At 48.3% G+C, this 18,459-nt stretch overlaps 2 protein-coding genes across 6 annotated transcripts in view; one reads left to right on the forward strand and one right to left on the reverse strand.

Annotated features, from left to right (window-relative positions):
* Positions 1–7,985, forward strand: part of TCTN1 (tectonic family member 1) — a 27,582-nt gene extending 19,597 nt beyond the window's left edge. Inside the window, exons 8-15 of one of the 2 annotated variants that reach the window (XM_077159838.1) lie at positions 1,057–1,194; positions 1,721–1,846; positions 2,243–2,328; positions 2,643–2,783; positions 4,094–4,256; positions 6,317–6,442; positions 6,992–7,093; positions 7,835–7,985. In XM_077159838.1, coding sequence (XP_077015953.1) covers positions 1,057–1,194; positions 1,721–1,846; positions 2,243–2,328; positions 2,643–2,783; positions 4,094–4,256; positions 6,317–6,442; positions 6,992–7,093; positions 7,835–7,963 — 1,011 coding nt within the window. In that variant the 3' untranslated portion in view covers positions 7,964–7,985. Of the gene's footprint in view, positions 1–1,056; positions 1,195–1,720; positions 1,847–2,242; positions 2,329–2,642; positions 2,784–4,093; positions 4,257–6,316; positions 6,443–6,948; positions 7,094–7,834 lie in introns of both variants that reach the window. The other variant, XM_077159840.1, reaches the window with a different exon arrangement.
* The window catches only part of HVCN1 (hydrogen voltage gated channel 1), a 31,170-nt gene continuing 20,478 nt past the window's right edge, over positions 7,768–18,459 (reverse strand). For all 4 annotated transcript variants that reach the window (XM_077159843.1, XM_077159844.1, XM_077159845.1 and 1 more), the window contains 4 exons: positions 15,290–15,394; positions 11,473–11,704; positions 8,818–8,930; positions 7,768–8,470 (listed from right to left, as the gene is read on the reverse strand). In XM_077159843.1, the coding sequence (XP_077015958.1) occupies positions 8,405–8,470; positions 8,818–8,930; positions 11,473–11,704; positions 15,290–15,394 (516 nt within the window). In that variant the 3' untranslated portion in view covers positions 7,768–8,404. The remainder of the gene's footprint in view (positions 8,471–8,817; positions 8,931–11,472; positions 11,705–15,289; positions 15,395–18,459) is intronic.

Below are 18,459 nucleotides of genomic sequence, written 5' to 3' on the forward strand. Positions count from 1 at the left end.
CTCACTGAACCCAGAGGTCTTGCTCTCTTTCCAGGTTCGAGCCATTTACAGAATTGCTTGCTGCTTTGTCACTCTGCTGACAATAGCCTTAAATGAAAAATTGTCCCTTAGTAGCATAGGGCTAAATAGGGCTTCCTGATTCTGTTAAAAAGCTTTATATTTCTTGTGTGTTCTCTTGCCCATTATCCTCCCACTCAGAGATAACCACTTTTTTGGGGGGGGAGTTTGTGTTAATGTATTCAGGATGTGTATAGAAGCTGTGTTTAAATTGGGTCAGATTTTTTTTGGGGGGGGCGTATAGGGGTATGTGTTGTGCTGTGTGTGGACTGTACTATATACATGTACAGAGTGAGTAAATTTGTCATAGGGATTGATTGGGTTTTAGAGTTGTGAATATATGTGTGTATGTGTGCCTGTGTGGCTTATGGTGGAATGGGCTTTGGGTATGCTTTTTGAGATATAATTTACATACCATAAAATTCAGCCTTTTAAAGTGTACTGTGGCTTTTAGCATATTCACAAAATTGTGCAGCCATCATCACTATCTAATTCCATAACATTTTCATTGTCCAAAAAGAAACCCCATACCCATTAGCAGCCACTCCATTTCCCTGTACCCTCAGCCCCTGGCAACCACCAATCTACTTTCTGTCTCTATGGACATGCCTATTCTGGATATTCCATATAAATGGAATCATATGATATGTGGCCTTTTTTGTCTGGCTTCTTTCATGTAGCATCATGTTTTCAAGGTTCATCCATATTGTGGCAGGTATCAATGCTTCATTCCTTTTTGTGACTGAGTAGTCTAACGTATAGATATAGAGCATTTTTCTTATCTGTTCATCAGTTGATGAACATTTGGGTTGTTTCTATTTTTGGGCTATTATGAATACTGCTGCTGTGAACATTTGTGAACAAGTTTTTGTGTGAACATACCTTTTCAGAGATAACCACTTTTAAAGTTTGTTTATATCCTTCTTGAGTATTTTCCATGTGAATGTATTTACATCTAAGTATCTGTATTTTTGCAAATTGGAATCATTCACTTTGCAGGTTTCTATCACTGTTCAGTCCATCATCGTTCAGTCTTTAAATAAAACGCTAACCCAACTGGAAGACACTGATGTTGTTTTGCAACCTGCTCTTGTCAAGTCTGGGGATTTTAAAGTCTGCACCAATGTCGTTCTTGAGGTAGGTGCCCAGCATGGCTTTGAAAGCTCAATCTGTTGCAGCAGACCCTCTCCAAGGGGGACACCGGCCCACCCTCCGTATGTGCTTGGCCTGCCTTGGCCTCCTGCCTGCTTGTATGTCACCTCATCAGAGGATGGTTCTTGTCTCTGGAACAGCCAGGTGATTTTTCCCCACAACTCTAGTGATTTGAAAGAATATGTTGAAAACATTACTGTTGTTTGCTGCTGCTGTTTTTGTTTTTTAACATGTTTCCTCTGCAGAGATAGGTTAATGACATTCAGCTTGGGCCAGCCAATTTGGAATTTGTGTAACTGAGTCCTCAGAGGCTCAGATGCCCCTGCTCATCAACTGGGGGTGATGCGTAGATAGTGAACCCTCTCAATCCCTTTAAGCAAGAGAGAAAAACTTCTAACAAGTGGAGAAGAGGGAGAGGATTTGCCTCCTAAGTATATTTTATATGAGATACTACTACAGCTACTGAAGTGTCATGGAAACAAGTATATTTGAAGTATCATTTGGTTTTTAGGTCAAGTACAGCCTCACGCATACAGATGGAGGTGAAATAACAAAAGCAGGTCTCGCTCTCCTTCTGGGGACAGTTAGCAGTGCAATGGTTCCAATTCAGCAAAAGTTTGAAATTCATTTTATTCAGGTAAGTTTGGGCAATTTTGTACAACTATTTAATTGCCATGTTTAAAAGAAATCATGGGGAAAAAAAAGAAATCATAACTTCTTAGTGAAAAAAACCAAACCACATCTAACCCTTTGTACTGAACAAAGTACCTGGCATGTAGCACATGGGGTTTTGATGACATCATGCGAGTCCTCGTATCTTTTTCCATTCGGGAATAAGATTCACTTCTATGTTAGCTTGTTCTTTTCCAGCATGATATACTCCTACACTCGTGAGAGATATTTATATTTCTGAGTAGGGGGAGAAATTCTTTTATTGGTTAGTAATTTTATTATGAAAAGCATTTCATTTTTTTCTGTGCCATTTCCTTATTAAAATGAGATTATTTGGGGACATTTCTGCCTTGTCTTTCAGCAAAATTCAAAGCCAGTTCCTCTCAGTGGAAACCCTGGTTATGTTGTGGGACTCCCGTTAGCTGCTGGCTTTCAGCCTCAGAAGGGATATCCTTTTTGGCTCTGTAGAGAAGGTTGCTTTCCTTGTCCACGTGCAGGGTCCCACTTCTCGTCACTGATGCGGATGCTGCGGGCTGCAATCCCCAGGCTGAATCTCCCCCAGCACTTCCTCTGGGCGGCCGTGGTGGGCAATGGAAACTGGAGGCTGCAGGTGAAGGGCATGTCCTGGGAAAATGCCAGGGTTTTAAAATGAAAACCCTAAGACCGAAAAGCTGATAGACACTTGAATGTATTTAATTTCAAATTTAAGCAATGACTTCCAAGTTCTAGGGCTAGACCGTTGTCCCTTAACTTTCATGTACATCTGGGATCATTCAGACCAGGAATAGATATGGACAGTTTACAATTCTTCATAGCACAAGTGAGCAAGATTGTTTAGCAATAGAGGGGATGCGGACCCCAATCTTATTTGGCTACAACATGCAGTCGGGCTGTAAACTAAGGTAAGAGTAACTCGTTTCTACTTGAACTTGTTTGTGTTGATCAGGAGACAATGCATTCCCACCTTTGCCTACCTGAGTCAAGGGTTTGCATCCACTGACAGGCTTACGTGAAGGCCTAAGTAGCTTATTACCATTATTAATGAATAGCAGCCATATCTCACACTGATGGCGTTTTTCATTTTCTTGATTTAGTTCCCATAACAATAAACCATTTGTCAATATTCACAGGAAAACTATTACAACCGTTTTTCTTATTACCTCAATCACATATAGCAGAATACAAATCTCAAGATTCTGCTTCATTTTTAAAGCTGCATAGTGCTTTAGTTCACAGTAAAATATTTTTCCTACAGTCTTTCTTATATTTCTGATTTTTAATATACACAGCACAACAAAGCCAGTGGTAGGAGGTCTAAATATCATCTTTTTGTCTTTTAGGTGTTCTTAAAAATGCAAAAAGTCAAGTAGTTCTCCATGGCTTGTTCCTCATTTCCCCACCCCATGGGCAACTATAAACTCTTGTAGCGGTTTTGTTGTTGTTGTTTTTGAAATTTACCTCCAAATCTTTAACCTGCATATAATGCTATTTCTTCATTTTTTTATTTTACTGATTTCTTACTAAGGAAGATGAAGATTTGGCTCCTTCCCCCTTAAATCTGCCTCTCCTCCCAACAATGCACACACTTCCCATCCCTACACTCCCCAGTCTGGTTATGTACCATTATTTTGGTTAGACCAGTATTTACCATTTCTTTAGACTAGCATTTCTCAGAGGGGGTTCTATGAAATAACAATTCCACAGTATTTTAGGAGGCATGGTGTTTGGTCCAATATATTTTGGAAGTGCCAATTAAAGTTAAAACACGATTCCTTTCTGTAGGACTTCTCAGAGTCTCTACAAGGCTAGTGTGCTTTGGGTGGGCAGTGAGTCATGCAATGTTTACCTACATTAGACCACAGAACCCTTCTTGACCAGAGCTTCTCAATGGAACACAGATTGGGAAACACTGTTTTGGACTCATCTGTCTGCCAGCTACCCAGATATCACAAAGTTAGAGACACTATAGCTTCTGTCAAATAATCCTCACCTGGAGCATGTGAAAATAAAGAAAATGAAGGAAGAGTATATAGCCTTGAGGCCTTTAAAATGTGGGTGGGTTGTATGTTGGAGTTCTTGGTATAGGGTTTATATTATGTTTGCACCTGTCCTGTAAGTTTGAAATTATTTCAATGTACAAAGTCTGCAAACACCCCAGGGCTGCTGGGTGATGAACAGCATCCTCACGCCGGGGCCTCTTCCTCCGTCCCAGCCTGCCCGGGGTGCTCGCGTGCTGGCGGGTCGCGCAGACGGTGCAGAGCCTGCTGAAGGGCCAGGGCTTCCCTGACTACGTGGCCCCTTTCGGAAATTCCCGGCCCCACGAGGTGCTGGACTGGGTGCCCATCCACTTCGCAACCCAGTCATCCAGCGTGAAGGTAAAGGGGGCGAAGTGGGGGGCATGTGCCAGCATTCCTCCCCCTCCCAGGTACTCCTTTCCCGGGTACTCCTCCTTTCCCGGGTAGGGGCATTGGAAGCAGCTCCTGTGAAGGAGGTGGACGGCTCGGCTCCAAGTAGGGGCACAGGCTTTGTTATCTGATTGCTTTGGATTTGGGAGTCTGCTTTTGTCTATTACTAGCTCTGCCACTTTCAGCCAGTGATTTCATGGATCTGAGTCTCCATTTCCTCACCTGTGAACCAGGAATGACAGTCAGAGGACCCACCTCCTGGACTGGTGGACAGGGCTCAGTGAGCTCCTGCTCCTTTGGCGTTTAGCATGGGGCCTGGTGGTTGCTCCATTCAATAGGACCCGCTGCTGTCCTCCTCCTCTTACCACTCCTGCTGTTACTGGTGGTATTACCCAGGCCTGTAAGCATACTGTGATAAGACTGAAGGACGTGCAGATGTTTCCAGAAGACTGATTTCCCAACCACGTAAGCCGCCCTGCACAGGGTTCCCTGGTCTGTAGAGGCAGCCCACACGTGTGAGATTCCGGTTTAGAAGTTCCCCAAAGAGTGTAATGGAAGTTGACGTCCTATAAATAGGCTGTGGTCCCATGTGACTGCTCTGCCCTTTCTTTTGTCTTAGCTGTCACAGTGTGGGCTGGACCCATCACCAGAGGCGTGCTCTCCATCTTAGCCTTTAATTGCCTGGCTTCTTCCTGTCACAGTTTCTTCAGGCCTCTCATTATCTGTTTAACATATTTATAGCATGGGGATAACGGGGGTGAGGACTCCTCACTGGCTCTGCTCCCGCTCTCCCCGCCAAGCCTCCAGCAGAGACCAGTGATTACTCAGTCCCTGCTGTTCAGCTGCTAAATCTTGGCTCCACTGTGCCACCTTAGTGCACCAGGCAGACCAGGCAGATGGCTTCCGGCTTCTTAGACATGGGTGAAGACATGTTATTACCGCCCCCTTGGAAGGGAAAACAGGTGGGGAGGAGAAGCAGCAGTGCTAGCGTTAGCATCACCAGGGGTCTGCTGGTGGGGGAGCTCAGAGGGCATGGAGTGGGCTTTGTTCCAACCAGGAAAGCCAGGTAGAAGCAGGCATGAGATTGCCTGCTAAGCTCAAAGTATAGCAGCTGCATCTTCTCCTAACAGGATATTCTCAAGGGTTTTTCAGCCTGCAAGTTTCTTAAAAGGCAGTTCTAAGCTCAGGAATCCCATCAATGCTTTTTTGGCAGGCACCAGATTTAGCAGGCCTGATAGCTTTTGGTGCCCTAAAGAGATGTATTTTTTATTATTATAAGAAAAACTTGAAACAGATGCAAGTACAGTGGAATCCCCAGCTACCCATTGTGCAGCTTCAGCAGTTACCACATTTTGCCAACGGAAGAGACACTAAAGGCAGGAGAAGTTCCAGAAGGCCCACTCACACTATTCCCCCCTTGGAGCTGGCCAAACACAGATCCTGCGGTGAGCTCCTGGGCCTGGCTCCTCTGCCATCAGCCCTGCGTCGCCCCCGGCCTCTGACAGCACCCACACCCTGCCTGTGTGCCCAAGTGGAACAGCTGCCAGCTGATGAAATTAGATCATTGGAAGGAAAGCACTCACATTTCCTCTAGGTGCATTTTAACACCATGTTTAATTTCTGTCTGTTAGTAATACCATCTTGTCCCTTTCTGATGCTGATTTCTGAAGTATTTCCGGGGTAGATGTATATGGGTAGGACTTTGCCCATTTTGGAGTCAGAGAAGTTAAGGCCCTGAAGGTTGCAGGGTTAGACTGGTATTATCACAACTCCCAGGTGACAATGGCTTCTTTAGAAATTGGAGGGGTTTTAAAGTTATGCTTTGTGTTAAAATATTTTTGGAGCACTGAGTATTTTAAAATGTGCATTTTCTCTAAGCTGTTTTTATCTCAATTTCAAGAATCTATTCATTCTCTTATTCAGAAAATGTAATGTGGGAAACATTTTATAATTAAAACTCTGAGCTGCAGGTTAAGATTGACTTGAAGTTGTATAATCTTCAAATCAACTAATGGCATTTTGTTTTGCAGGATTCATGCCAAATCCCTGTGGCTTTGGTTATAGAAGTGAAGTGGACTAAATACGGATCCTTTGTGAACCCACAGGCTAAAATAGTAAATGTAACTGCAAATCTAATTTCATCTGCATTTCCTGAGGTAGGCCTAACTTTAGTTTAAAGGCATTGGTTAAGACACAAGTTTCCAAATACTCAAGTTGATAAGTGATATTTATTATTTTGTGAAAGAGATTAAATTTTTTTTTTTACATGGGCAGGCTCTGGAAATTGAACCTGAGCCTCCGGCACAGCAGGCGAGAATTCTGCCATTGAGCCACTAGTGTACTGCCCTATAGTTAAATTTTAAATTCTTCAAATTTTGCAGTTGTTCTTTATCTTTTACTAAAGGAAAAAAATCTCCCTGACAGTGCTTCATATTACCATTCTAGTTTAGATTGGATCCTTAAAATTGTTATGAAAATCGGGTTGTGATTGTTGTGGATGTGTTAATCAGAACAGCTTGTGTGGGGTCATGGCTGTTACCTTCCTGAGCCACGAACTGTAGCCCCCTGAGCCACGAACTGACCATGGCCGTGGGCAAGTGAGGAGGAGGTAGCGGAATGCAGGGGAGGGCGGGCCCTGTATAACTCTGATTTCTTATTACAGACCAGCACGGTTAATGAAAGGACGATTCTTATTTCCACTGCAGTCACTTTTGTGGATGTGTCTGCACCTGCAGAGGCAGGTTTCAGGGCTCAGCCAACCATTAATGCCAAGCTGCCCTTTAATTTCTTCTTCCCATTTGTTTGATGTAAGTTGTTAAATAAGGAAACTGCACTTGAGCTCTAAGGCCTTTCTGTATAGGATGGAGTGCATGTGGGGCCAGTGGGGTCCCTCAGTAGCCTACTTTAGCATACGCTTCCTCTATTCTAATCCTTGAGGGCGCCCCCAACCCCACACACTTCCCCTCTCCACTCACTCCCTCTTGAATTTTCTTGGGGGGAGGGGAAGTTTCATTTACTTAGTTTGAATTTAGAATGGGAAAAACATCTGGTCTTGGTCATTTTTAACACTCTCAACATGGTAGTCATATATGGAAACCAGATAGCCTTGAGGGAGACAGTAAAGAGAACAGACCTTGAAGCAGCTTGAGTGTTGAGGGTCCAGTCACAGTACTCATCCCACTGCTTTAGGTTTGAGTTTTTCTACAAGTACTAGTTTTGTTCAGTTCAGGTTTTATTTCCTTTTGAAATCCCATTGAAATGAGTATAAAAATAGCAGAATGCTGTATTAAATGCTGCGAGTAGAATACAAAGCCTCATGAGGGGATCTTCCCCAAATATCATATTAATTACAGTGCAATCTTGGGTTTAATTGCCATTTCTGAACCAGGCACGTCACTAGCTCTTCAGCTGGGAGGGCTAGTATTGGATGCCCCAGAACAGCTCCAGGCAGTTGAAGCTGGAAAGAATACAGTAGGAGGGCCCAAGGGAAGGAGAGAGTTTATTTTATACATTGATTGTACAGTAATTGAAAAAAAAAATGCCGTCAGGTGGCAGAGCTAAGAGGAGCCACGCGGAGCTGTGTGCTGCAGTGGGATGGTGTGGAGAGAGGAGGGCCTGGGCCTGGGCAGAGCCTCCCTGAGGAAGCTTCGGCAAGAAGAGCTGCTGAGAACAGTTGAAAATAAAAAGGACTTTTCTAGAGTTGGCTGGTGGATAAAGAGTAGCTTTTTATGTGTGTGTTTTTGGTCTTTGAATATACATGTGAAATTTGAAAACTGTATTTTTGATGAGAATAAATTTTATATACAACTAGCAATTGTCCTACTTGGTTGCTCATTTTCAAGCAAGAGTAAAGTGTTTGATATGAGAAAATATAGTTTATGATACATTTGTATACACAGAGGGCTGGGAATGGGATGTAAAGTTCTTGGCCATACTTAGGAAGAAAGATAACCTTCAGAAAAACTGTCCAAGACCAAAGCTGGACAAAGGGAGTCAAAAGCATTGAAGCAAACCTCTCCTCAAATGGCCCAGGCAAGGCTGTTGTCTTTGTCCCCACTGGCACAAGCTCAGGCGCTGTGAGGCAGGGTTCTCCTCTTTGGTTGTGAGCAGGCATACATCTAGTTCACTTCACCGAGAAGTCCATGCTGCTTTAATAGCTTGTTAAGTCTCTCAATTTCTTGTTCCTATAACAAAAGCAGACAGACATCCAAATTTACCTTCTGAGTCTCACCAGCGATAGGCCATTCACTCAGTCCCATGCACAAGGGACACACAGGTGAGTAAAGATACACCCCTTGCAGAATTCAGTCTGCTGAAGGGGACTGCTGCTACCAGACACAGTTCACCAAACAGCAATGACAGCAGTGATGAGATGCCAGAGGAGGGGCAGCTTCAGGGAGGAGGGGATGCTGAAGCTGAATCAGAAAGGATAACAAAGACAGAGTGAAGGGAAGGGCACAGCAGGGGCAAAGGCCACACCAAGGTGCGGCACTGAAAGCAGATGGCATTCCCCCCACCCCACATGTCCTACCTTCTCAGAGCAGCTGAATTCAAGGTGTTGGATCTTGCTGGCCAGTTGCATGTTAATCTGTTTTAACCTTAAGAGTTGCCGATCTGAACGTGTTTTAACTGAGATAATGATCCCTGAAAAGCAATTGAGGGGCTCAATGACACTGGTTTCTAATTTAACCACTTAATAAAAGAACTGTATCCCTTGTAGACATATATAGCTGGGAAGAGTGGTGATGGACAACTCAAACTAGTCATCATTGCTTCAAGGCATCAGGCCTGGGAAGGTTAGAGTTTCAATTCTGAGCTACTCAGTATCCAGTCTGAAATATTCCCCTTCAGCTCGCCTGAGTTGAGAAGTCCTTAAAAATAATCACTGACAAAGTGAGCGTTCTGCTTCTCAATACAGAGCTTGCTCATGACAGCCTTGTTACTTGGCAACAGTGTTCACAAATGCCCCAGAAGCCCAAAAGTACAAATACTCAAGCTGGTGGTGGGGTCATCACTTCCCCCAACTCCCTGCCTCCCATAGCTGTGGCCTGGTTAGGTGTCAGGTGACGACCCGCCCCTGGCTCATGAGTCATCAGCTTGATCTGAGGCTCCCAGAGGCCTCAAAAGGCTATGTCTTTGACGTGTAACTGGGGCACCCCCTTTCCAAATTGGGATGACCAGTCTCCACCTGCTGCCCGCTACCTGTGGGGCCCGGGGGGGAGGTGCTTGGTCGCCACCTTTTCTCGGCTATTTCACTCAACTCAGTTTAGTCTTGTGTTGCCTCTTCAGAGTTTTCATTCATGTCATGCTACCAAATTTGGTAATAATGGCCAGTCCTTCTCTACTACTAACATTTAGACAAAAATGTCAAATTTTGGTTTCATTTGCAAAAGCAAATTTCATAGTTGGGGAAGAAGAAGATAACGGGTAGTAACTTAAACCAGTCATTTACAATCAGTAACGACAGACCTACCTTAATTGAGCATAACCTTGGTACAGAGTATTTTTCTGTACATTTAATAAAATAGTCAATTAGCAATAGGCATCTTCAGTCACAACTGAAGAACTTCTTCTGTTCTCCCCAACAGAGTTCAGATGAATGTTCTTAATGGGCTTTATTTTGATCACTAGATCGGAACTTGCTGGTAGCTGACCTTTGAAGCCCACAGGTAGGGCCTAAGGTAGAAGTGCTCCCTGGCTCTAGGACCTCCATGCAGAGGGCAGGCTGCCCTCCAACACAAGCCATGCTCCATCTCCTGATTGTGACCCCCAGCCGGCGCCGTCGGGCCTATGCAGGGCGTCCCGAGTCTGCTGGACACCCAAAGCACCTGGGAGCACATCACAAAGGCCCTGCGCTCTGCCCCAGACCCAATGGCTTAGACCATTTTTTTCTTAAAGCTTTGCAGGCGATTCTGCTGCAGGGAGGGGCATTTCAGAGGCTCTAACTCATTCAGGCTGAACTATTAATCGGACAGTGCTTCCCAAGTCAACACGACTCCCAGCAGAAGCAGGGCCTCCAAACAAGGTTCCCGCACCAACGTGTGTGCGTGGGGCCTGGGATTTTTACCTGAAGTAGGTCGGAGCACTATTCCCCCACCTGTGTCCTGGAACCAGTGTGACGTGGTATGTTAACAGAAGTGATTTCCCTGCACTGAATAGAAGAGATTTCCCTCCATGGTCAATGTACTAAAGTCCTCAGAGCTTTATTACACTAACGTGCATTGTAACTCTCTCAAATGGGGAGGAATCAATGCATATGGCATTTCTTGACTTATTTGCATCCCTCTGGATGGGTCGGATTGGATTTGGAATGAATGCCTTGCAGGAAACACCAAATTAAAAAAAAAAAAACACAGAATAAAATAATTCCAAAATAGCCAAAAGTGGAAAGAACCCAAGTGTTCATCCACGAATGAATGGAAAAACACCATGCGGTCTAGCCATACAATGGGAGGTTAGTCGGCTCTATAAAGGAGTGAAGTGCTCATTCGTGCTGTGACGTGGATGAACCTCGAACACATAATGTTGAGTGAAATAAGCCAGATCCCAAATTATAAATATTGTTTGTTTTCACTTACATGAATAACAAAAATAAGCAAATTCATAGGGCCAGAAAGTAGATCAGAGGTTCCCAGGGGGGCAGGGGAAGGGGATACTGGAGGGTTATTTGCTTAATGGGGACAGGATTTCTGTTTGGGTTGATGAAAAAGTTTTAATAATGACAGGTGGCGATGGTAGCACAACATCGTGAACGTAATTAACGCCGCTGAGCGATAGACTTAAAAAATGGTTAAAATGGCACATTTAATGTTACATATACGTTCGTGCCATAAGAAACAAGCAAAACAAGGAGGGTGTGGGACGCTGGCTGGGAGGGGCTGATCAGGGAATGGGCAAATTCTTTTCATAAATGATTTTCTTTTTTCTTTTTTTTTTTTTTTGACATGGGCAGGCACCGGGAATCGAACCCGGGTCCTCTGGCATGGCAGGCAGGCGTTCTTGCTTGCTGAGTCACCGTGGTCCACCCAGAAGTGACTTTCAATTGCTCAAAGGAGAGATGGGTTCCTCCGGGAGCACACAGCATGGTCAGTGTGCGGCCTGACGCGTTCCTCAGGGCCCTGGGTGAGCCCCCCCTGCCGCCCGAACCCCACTGCCCGCCTCCTCCCCCGCCCCCCGCCCCGCCTACCGTTGATGATGCGGACCACCCGCCACAGGCGCAGCAGGATCAGCAGCCCCAGGGCCTCGAACTCGTGCTCGCTGAACAGGAGGACAATGTCCAGCACGAATGAAACCACCACCACGACGGAGTCCAAGATCTCAAACTTGTGGTGGAAGAACTCCAGGCGGAAGGCATATAGTTTAAAGGAAATCTCCATCATAAAGAAGGTCAAGATGGCAATGCTCAAATAGTGGAACACCTGAGGGGGACGAGGAGCCACGGGTCAGAGTGGCCCAGGGTTGCGTGCACCTGCCTGGGGCCCGAGCTGCAGCTTTCAGGCAACACTGACTCCCCCAGATCCCCGGGAGCCGCTGTGGGTGCTGGAGCTCAGCGGGGAGCCCTCCAGGCCCCTCCCTGCTCTTTCAGGGCCGTCAGACGGCAGCCATCAGGACGAAAGACGTACATGGCCCGTGGGCCCCCCAGCAATTCCACTGCAGGCATCTGTCCTACCGCTAAACCCACATGCGCACTGACATGTTGTAAGGATATTTGCTGAAGCATTGTTTGTAGAGCAAAAAAGAAGTCACGACGTGGATATCCATTCAAAGGCACTTGTCAGATTATGGTGTCTCCGTGCAGTGCAGCACACGACCGCTCAAAAGACTGCGGCGGAGCTCAGGCAAGCAGACAGACACTGACTACAGCAGCTGCTAAGGTAGGTAGTAAGTGAGTGGAGCTCTGAGGCCTTGCTTTATCCCTACCAGTCCTCTCCAAAGCAACCAGCTCTAGTTCCGGGGCAGGGGAAGTACAGAGTGAGCTGGGACAGCTTCTTGAGCCAGAAAGCAAGGAAATGCTCCAAGATGTGAAAAGTCAGGCCAAAAGGACCCAGCAGTCACCTGCAAAAGGCCCACAGTGACCAACTTTGGGACAACTTTGATCGACAAAGAATGGCTATGACTGGTTATAACACACTGAGTCCGTTAGTCCACGGTGACACCTGCACACGTGCGCACACACACAGAATAAAAAGAAGGCTTTCTATGGAAACATTTCAACTCTCTAAATATATAGAGAAAGAGAGGATAAGAAAATCACCCTTTTCCACCCTGCAGTATAGTCACTGACTCAGGCAAGGATCGTCAACAAACGCCAAAGCTGTGAGGCAGAGGCTGTTTGGGAAGAGGAGACACACGTGTGCCAAAGAATCACCGGGCGGGGACTCAGCACGGGATGGGGAAGAGTCCGTGGAGCATGGAGGCTTCCAGCTTTCACTCCCTACCAGCAATCCGACTTAGCACCACTAACGGGGGGCCCCCTTCTCTGAAGTGCTGCAATATAAGCAACACAGCCCACCAGGAAAGAATTCTGGCTAATCGAGCCCCAGGACCAAACCTCAGATGTCCAGGACATACAGGCAAGAGAGGGACAAATTACCGATGAGGAAGTTATATATAATCAGACAAATTTACATTTATATATAATCAGACAAATCTAGAACATGGGACCTCCTGCTGGGAGACTATCCAGGGCTCTGAAAAATAAACTGTCATGACAGAGGGAAAAATGGTGTGGGGGGAAGGGGCACTCCTCCAGATTAAGGGAGACTGAGGAGATATAATCAAATATAATATTGGAACTCTGGATCTTGGTTTGAAAAAATTCTACCAAAGACATTCTTGGAGGAATGAGGAAATGTGAACATGAGCTGGTTATTAGCTATGATGGAATTCTTGGTAATTTTGGGGGGTGTGATCATTGTGGTTATGTTGAAGTATTGATTTAGGGGTGAAGTGTTATGAGGGCCCCGATTTTAAAATGGTCAAGCAAAAAAATGTGTCTGCGGCTCTACAGAGAAATCAAGTATGACAGTAGGTATATTTCGTATTTTCTGTAATAAAAAGTTGAGAAAAAGGAAGCTGGAGGGGAGGAAGGATAGTCATCCATCTATGAGCACTCTAGGAGTGGGCAGAGGAGACGGCCCTGGGGTAGCCCTGGGAAAGGAGCAGGAGCAGGGAGGAGCTTCGGTATTTCTGAACCCCCTCGGTTACTACTTGAACAGACATGTGCTTGCATTACCAATTCAAATTTTTTTAGCGGTATGGAGGAGCTATTTTAACCCTCCTGGCCTTCTCCCATGGCATTTCTGGTAGGGCCAGGCGTGGGGTGCTTTGGGCGTGTCTAGGACACCTTGGGAGGGCCTGGGTCATCCACTGCTGAATCAACGGAAGGTGCACCCCGAAATCGGTTCTGGGGTCGGAACCACGTTGAAACACCCACAGGAGAAGGCCGGAGAAAAAAAACGGTCACCTGCCTCCTGGGGACAGGAAATTCTCTCATGCTCATGTTTAAACAGTCCCTTTAGAACCAGTGACATGCTCCAGCTCAGTGGTTCAAAAAGCCCAAGACTGAAGCCATTAAGTGAAATGAGAAGGTTTCCTGCTCTATCATTGGGAAAGTAAATAATTTTCTCTGATCTTTGGCCAGAGAGACCACCCCCTAAAAAGGCCGTGCAACTCTGAGCAGCTGCCACCAGCAGCAGCAGCCTCCCCCGGGTGCTGGTTAGAAATGCACAATCTCTGTCCAGCCCAGGCCTGCTGAACCAGAATCTACCCTTAAACAAGACCCTGTGGATTCGTGTTCACATTCTAGTTTAAGAAATGCCAGGGAAGGTGCTCCCATCTTATTCTTTAGTTGAAAACAGTAGGTGCTCAACAAAGGCTCACTAACCCAACTGTAAAGGCCCTCAGGCCGGAAGCACCCCAAACTCCAGAGAACAGACCATGGGGGACCCACTCCTAGGGCAATGCTTAGGAGCCTGAATCCTAACCTGCACGTGAGTCCTGGAGAGACCACCCGGACCCGGCCCCAGCCCCAGGCCCGCGCGGACCTGCCTTGGGACCACGCAGCAGACCCACCTAGGAGGGAACCGGATGTCAGCCAGATCTGACTCAACCCGCCTCACATGGGGCCAGGGCAGGTCCAAATGGAATTGCTCTACCGAGCTCTCCAGGTGAGTCCTCACTACCGAGGACCCCACACAGCTGTAGGGTTTGCTCTGAGAACAGATGCATCCAGGAAATATGCTGAACACCTACTGTGTGCTGGTTGTATTAGGGCAACAAAGGAATGCAGGGGACCTGCCCTCAAGGAGCCTATCATACAATGGGAGAGACAGGTACGGACCTGAGTCGGACCCAGGCGGGGAGCTCAGGTGGAAGTATTGGGGAGGGAATGTTCCTGCTCAGAGCCGGTGCTTGGCTTCACGCCCTCATCACTGCCCGAAGGGAAAAAAAGCCTAAGTGTAGCTGTGCTTGCCACATCCTGCGGGGTCCCGCTCACCGCCTCTTCCTCCAGGAAGTCTCATGATGCACCCACCAGGAGTCAGGTGCTCCTCCTCCCTGCCCCCACCCTCACCCGGGCCTCCCACTGCCCCCAAGAGCACTATCACTCTGCAACCCCATGCCTGTCTGCCAGTCTCTCCTACTAGACCGTGCCCACAGCCTTCGCTGTTGGCGCCATGACTAACACAGTGGGGTGCAATCAGCATGGGTTTAATGGATGGGCAGGTGGGGGGAGCCTGGGGGCTCTTCTGCTTTGCCACACGTGGGTGTTCCTAACACGCGTGGCCCATCATACCTCATTCAGGGCGCGGTGGTTCTTCCAAATAGAAAGTGAGGTACCCCCACGGTCAAGCCACCTACAGAAAAGCGGCCTCACGCCAGGGGGAGGGCCCCGGGGACATGGGCGGGAGGAGGTCAGCGCTCTGTGCACCCCTCAGCCCTCCCTCCGGGCAGCGCCGGATGTGAAGGGTCTTGGGGAAGCTCCGCGGGGGCTGCGCACGTACCCGGCTGGCGTAGTTATTCACGTCGGACTGGATGATCTTCAGGTCCAGGACGAGCTCGGCCAGCACCAGGAGGGCGTCCAGGACCACCAGGCAGATGATGACAACCTGTGGGCCCAAGGGATGAGAGCGAGCCCGTGAGTCTCGACAGGGACCCACCCCCATCTTTCAGAGCTGTCTGGACACATCAGAGTCAAACCAAGGACTGGAGGCCGCTGCCAAGGGCCCGAGTGGTCTCCGGGGAGCCGCCGGAGGTGCGGGGCACTGCCTCTCCGACACAGAGGCCCCGGGGCGGCCAGGCTGGCTGCACCTCCCGGCGGGCGCTGCCTGCCCTGCCCTCCCGGAGCCGCTCTGCACAGCTCGTTTCCCAAGCCCTTGGTCACTACCAGTCTGTCGCTAACTCGTCCACTGTTTCTCAAACAAGACTGCCAAAAGGAAAAAAAATAACAATTAAAAAAAATTTTTTTTTCAAATGATTCTTGGGGTTGCCCTTGCCAAGATATGCACAGAGCAGACGTTCAGGGAGGAATTCAACACAGGCCGGCCCCAGAGTTTCTGAGCCCGGGAGGTTACGGTGACCCCACCGCACACACGGACCCGAGGAGACGTGCAGCCCCACGACAGCGCACGTGCTCTCGTGATGGGGTGAAAAGGAGACCGGGTCCTAGCTTTCCTGGAGAGCTGAAAAGAGTGGAGAAAAGGCAATACGTGCCACTGGCTTTGTGGCCACCGGTGGAGGTGGATGGGGCCATGGTGGCTGCGGGGAAGCAGCAGGGGCGAGGGGTGATGGGGAGGGGTGGTAACAGGACAAACAGAGGGACGGTGTGGGCCCAGGCACTGATGGTGGCGTGGAGGCGGCCGCATTCGGGGAGCCCTGGGGCTATGGTACTGGTAGTAAAGATGGCAACAGTGGAAGGAACCCCAAAAGACAATGGAGGGCCCCTTTCTTCCCCAGTAAGTGCTGCCTCTTAGACTCTCAGGTCGATAGAGTGGGCCCCTGAAAATTAATCTGTCATTATACTGGGCTGAATGGTGTCCCCTAAAATTCACATCACCCTGGGAATTGGGAATATGACCTTCTGTGGAATAAGGGTCTTTGCAGATGTCATCACGTTAAGATGAGGTCACACTGGACTCAGGTGGCCCTGGATCCAATGCCGGATGTCCCTGTAAGGAGAGGGAGTCCGGACACAAACACACAGGCACTCGGGGGAGAAGGCCACGGGCACCGGGAGTGGAGATGGGAGGGCGCGTCCACAAGCCAAGGACTGTCAGGGAGGGCCACAAGCCACCAGAAGCCAGGAAACAGGCAGGGGACAGGCATCCCCCAGAGCCTTCGGAGGGAGTCACCTTGATTTCAGACTTCTGGGCTCCCGAAATGTGAGGGAATCAATGTCTGCTGCTTTAGGCTGCCAGGGGCGGGGTGATTCGTTACTGCAGCCCTAGGACACTGATGCACTTGGGAATTACTATAGTTTCAGGTTTAAATTAAATGGGTTCAGGCCTCTGCCAGATCAGACTATTAAATCTTGCGTCCATTTCAACCTTTAGCTCTAGTTATTTCAGTAAATAAGGTATTTGATGACGTGGTTTATTGTGAAAATCTCATGGTAAATTGCTTTGTAATGAAGTTTTCATGCAAATCCAAATTCAGTAGCTTAATAAAGATTCAAGCCTCTAGTGTTCCCCTCCCCCTTCATCCGTGGTTTTATTTCAGAGCTAAAGGGATGGATGTGCTCATCATCAAGGCACAGAAATACTAGGAGACAGACCCAAGACCCAGAATTGCAAAGCCCAGGTCCCCAGCCCCAGCCCCTGTGAACTAAACCCCAAGGACGGGAATCTGCGGGTTCAGAGGGCAGTACTATTTCCGAAGGAGCCATATCACAAAGAAAAACGCTGGGAATTCAGAGGAGCTGGTTAATTCCAAATCTCCCCCTACCACCAGCCATGGGCGCCTCTTTCAGTGCTGTTGGCCCCGGGCTGGCCTCCCTGAGCCTCAGCGTCCCCCCGGGAAAAGGGGGTCAGCCCCACTGCCTACCCCACAGGGATGGTGGCAGCAGGACAGTAGACAACGCATGAGACGTACTCAGCACAGGGCCTGGCCCATGGAGGGCAGATAAAAAGGAGGCTCCTTTACCTCTGGGACTGTTTCCCCCTGGCCCAGCTCCAGGCTGTCCACCTGTGGTTTCTATGGAGGCCCAGAATGTCCTATATTGTCCATGGCTGTGCCCTCCCCATGCAAGGAGGGACAGCAGGTCCATATCCACGTCCATGTATCTATCTCTCCACCTCTCCCTCTGTCTCTGTCTCCATCTCTATATAGATATTTAACCTGCTGTCTTGGTCACTTCACACTGGTAGATTCAAGTGCTCTCAGCAGATGAAGGGACATCCAAGAAAGGGATTCCAGAGGTTTCCCATATGTGGATTCTACCTGTAGAGAATCAGCTCCTCCAATCAGGTCTCCCTGCTTCCACCCTGAGCCCCTCCACAAAGCTGATCATGGAGCCTACCCCCTCCCCTCCACGTGGATTAAAGGCCACAGGATTAAGGCCACATGGCCCAGGGTGACCAGGCTTGCCTTGGCCTCCGCCCTTGCCAAGCTGCCCTGAGCCGCGGGTGCCCTCTCAATTCCTCGCACCTTCAAGGGACTGCCCTGCATGGTGCCCTCTGCCTGGAGGGCTCCTGGCCTCCTTACACACAGAGCTCACTGCCACTCACCCTGGCTGCTGGAAAGTCCCTTCCTCCGAGAGATGTCTGCAAACTCCCAATCCTCAGTCAGGCCCACCCCATGGCCGGGGTCTCTCAGAGGCCCCTTCTGTTCCCACTGGGCCAGCATGTGTCTGGAGGATGAGTCCTTTGACACACGCTTCCCCAAAGGCCACTGGGTCCATGAGGGAAGGGACCCTGTCTGCCACATTTGCCACTGTACCTTGGTACACAGTTGGAGCTTGATAAGCAAATGTCATGTGAATGAACAATATATCTCCACTTATTTTACAAAAGTCAGCGTCTCTTTTCCCAGTGGGAGTGTCTACAGGCGCCCAGCTCAGGGTGCACCCCCAGACCACAACAGACCCAGGGGCTCGTGAGCCCAGGCAGGGGGCTGGGATCCCAAGGGGGTGGTCCAGGGCTCCCGCTCACAGCTGGGAGGAAGTTGGCTCCTTCCT

Source organism: Tamandua tetradactyla, chromosome 5 (genome assembly GCF_023851605.1).
Source record: "Tamandua tetradactyla isolate mTamTet1 chromosome 5, mTamTet1.pri, whole genome shotgun sequence".
NCBI lineage: Eukaryota > Metazoa > Chordata > Mammalia > Pilosa > Myrmecophagidae > Tamandua > Tamandua tetradactyla.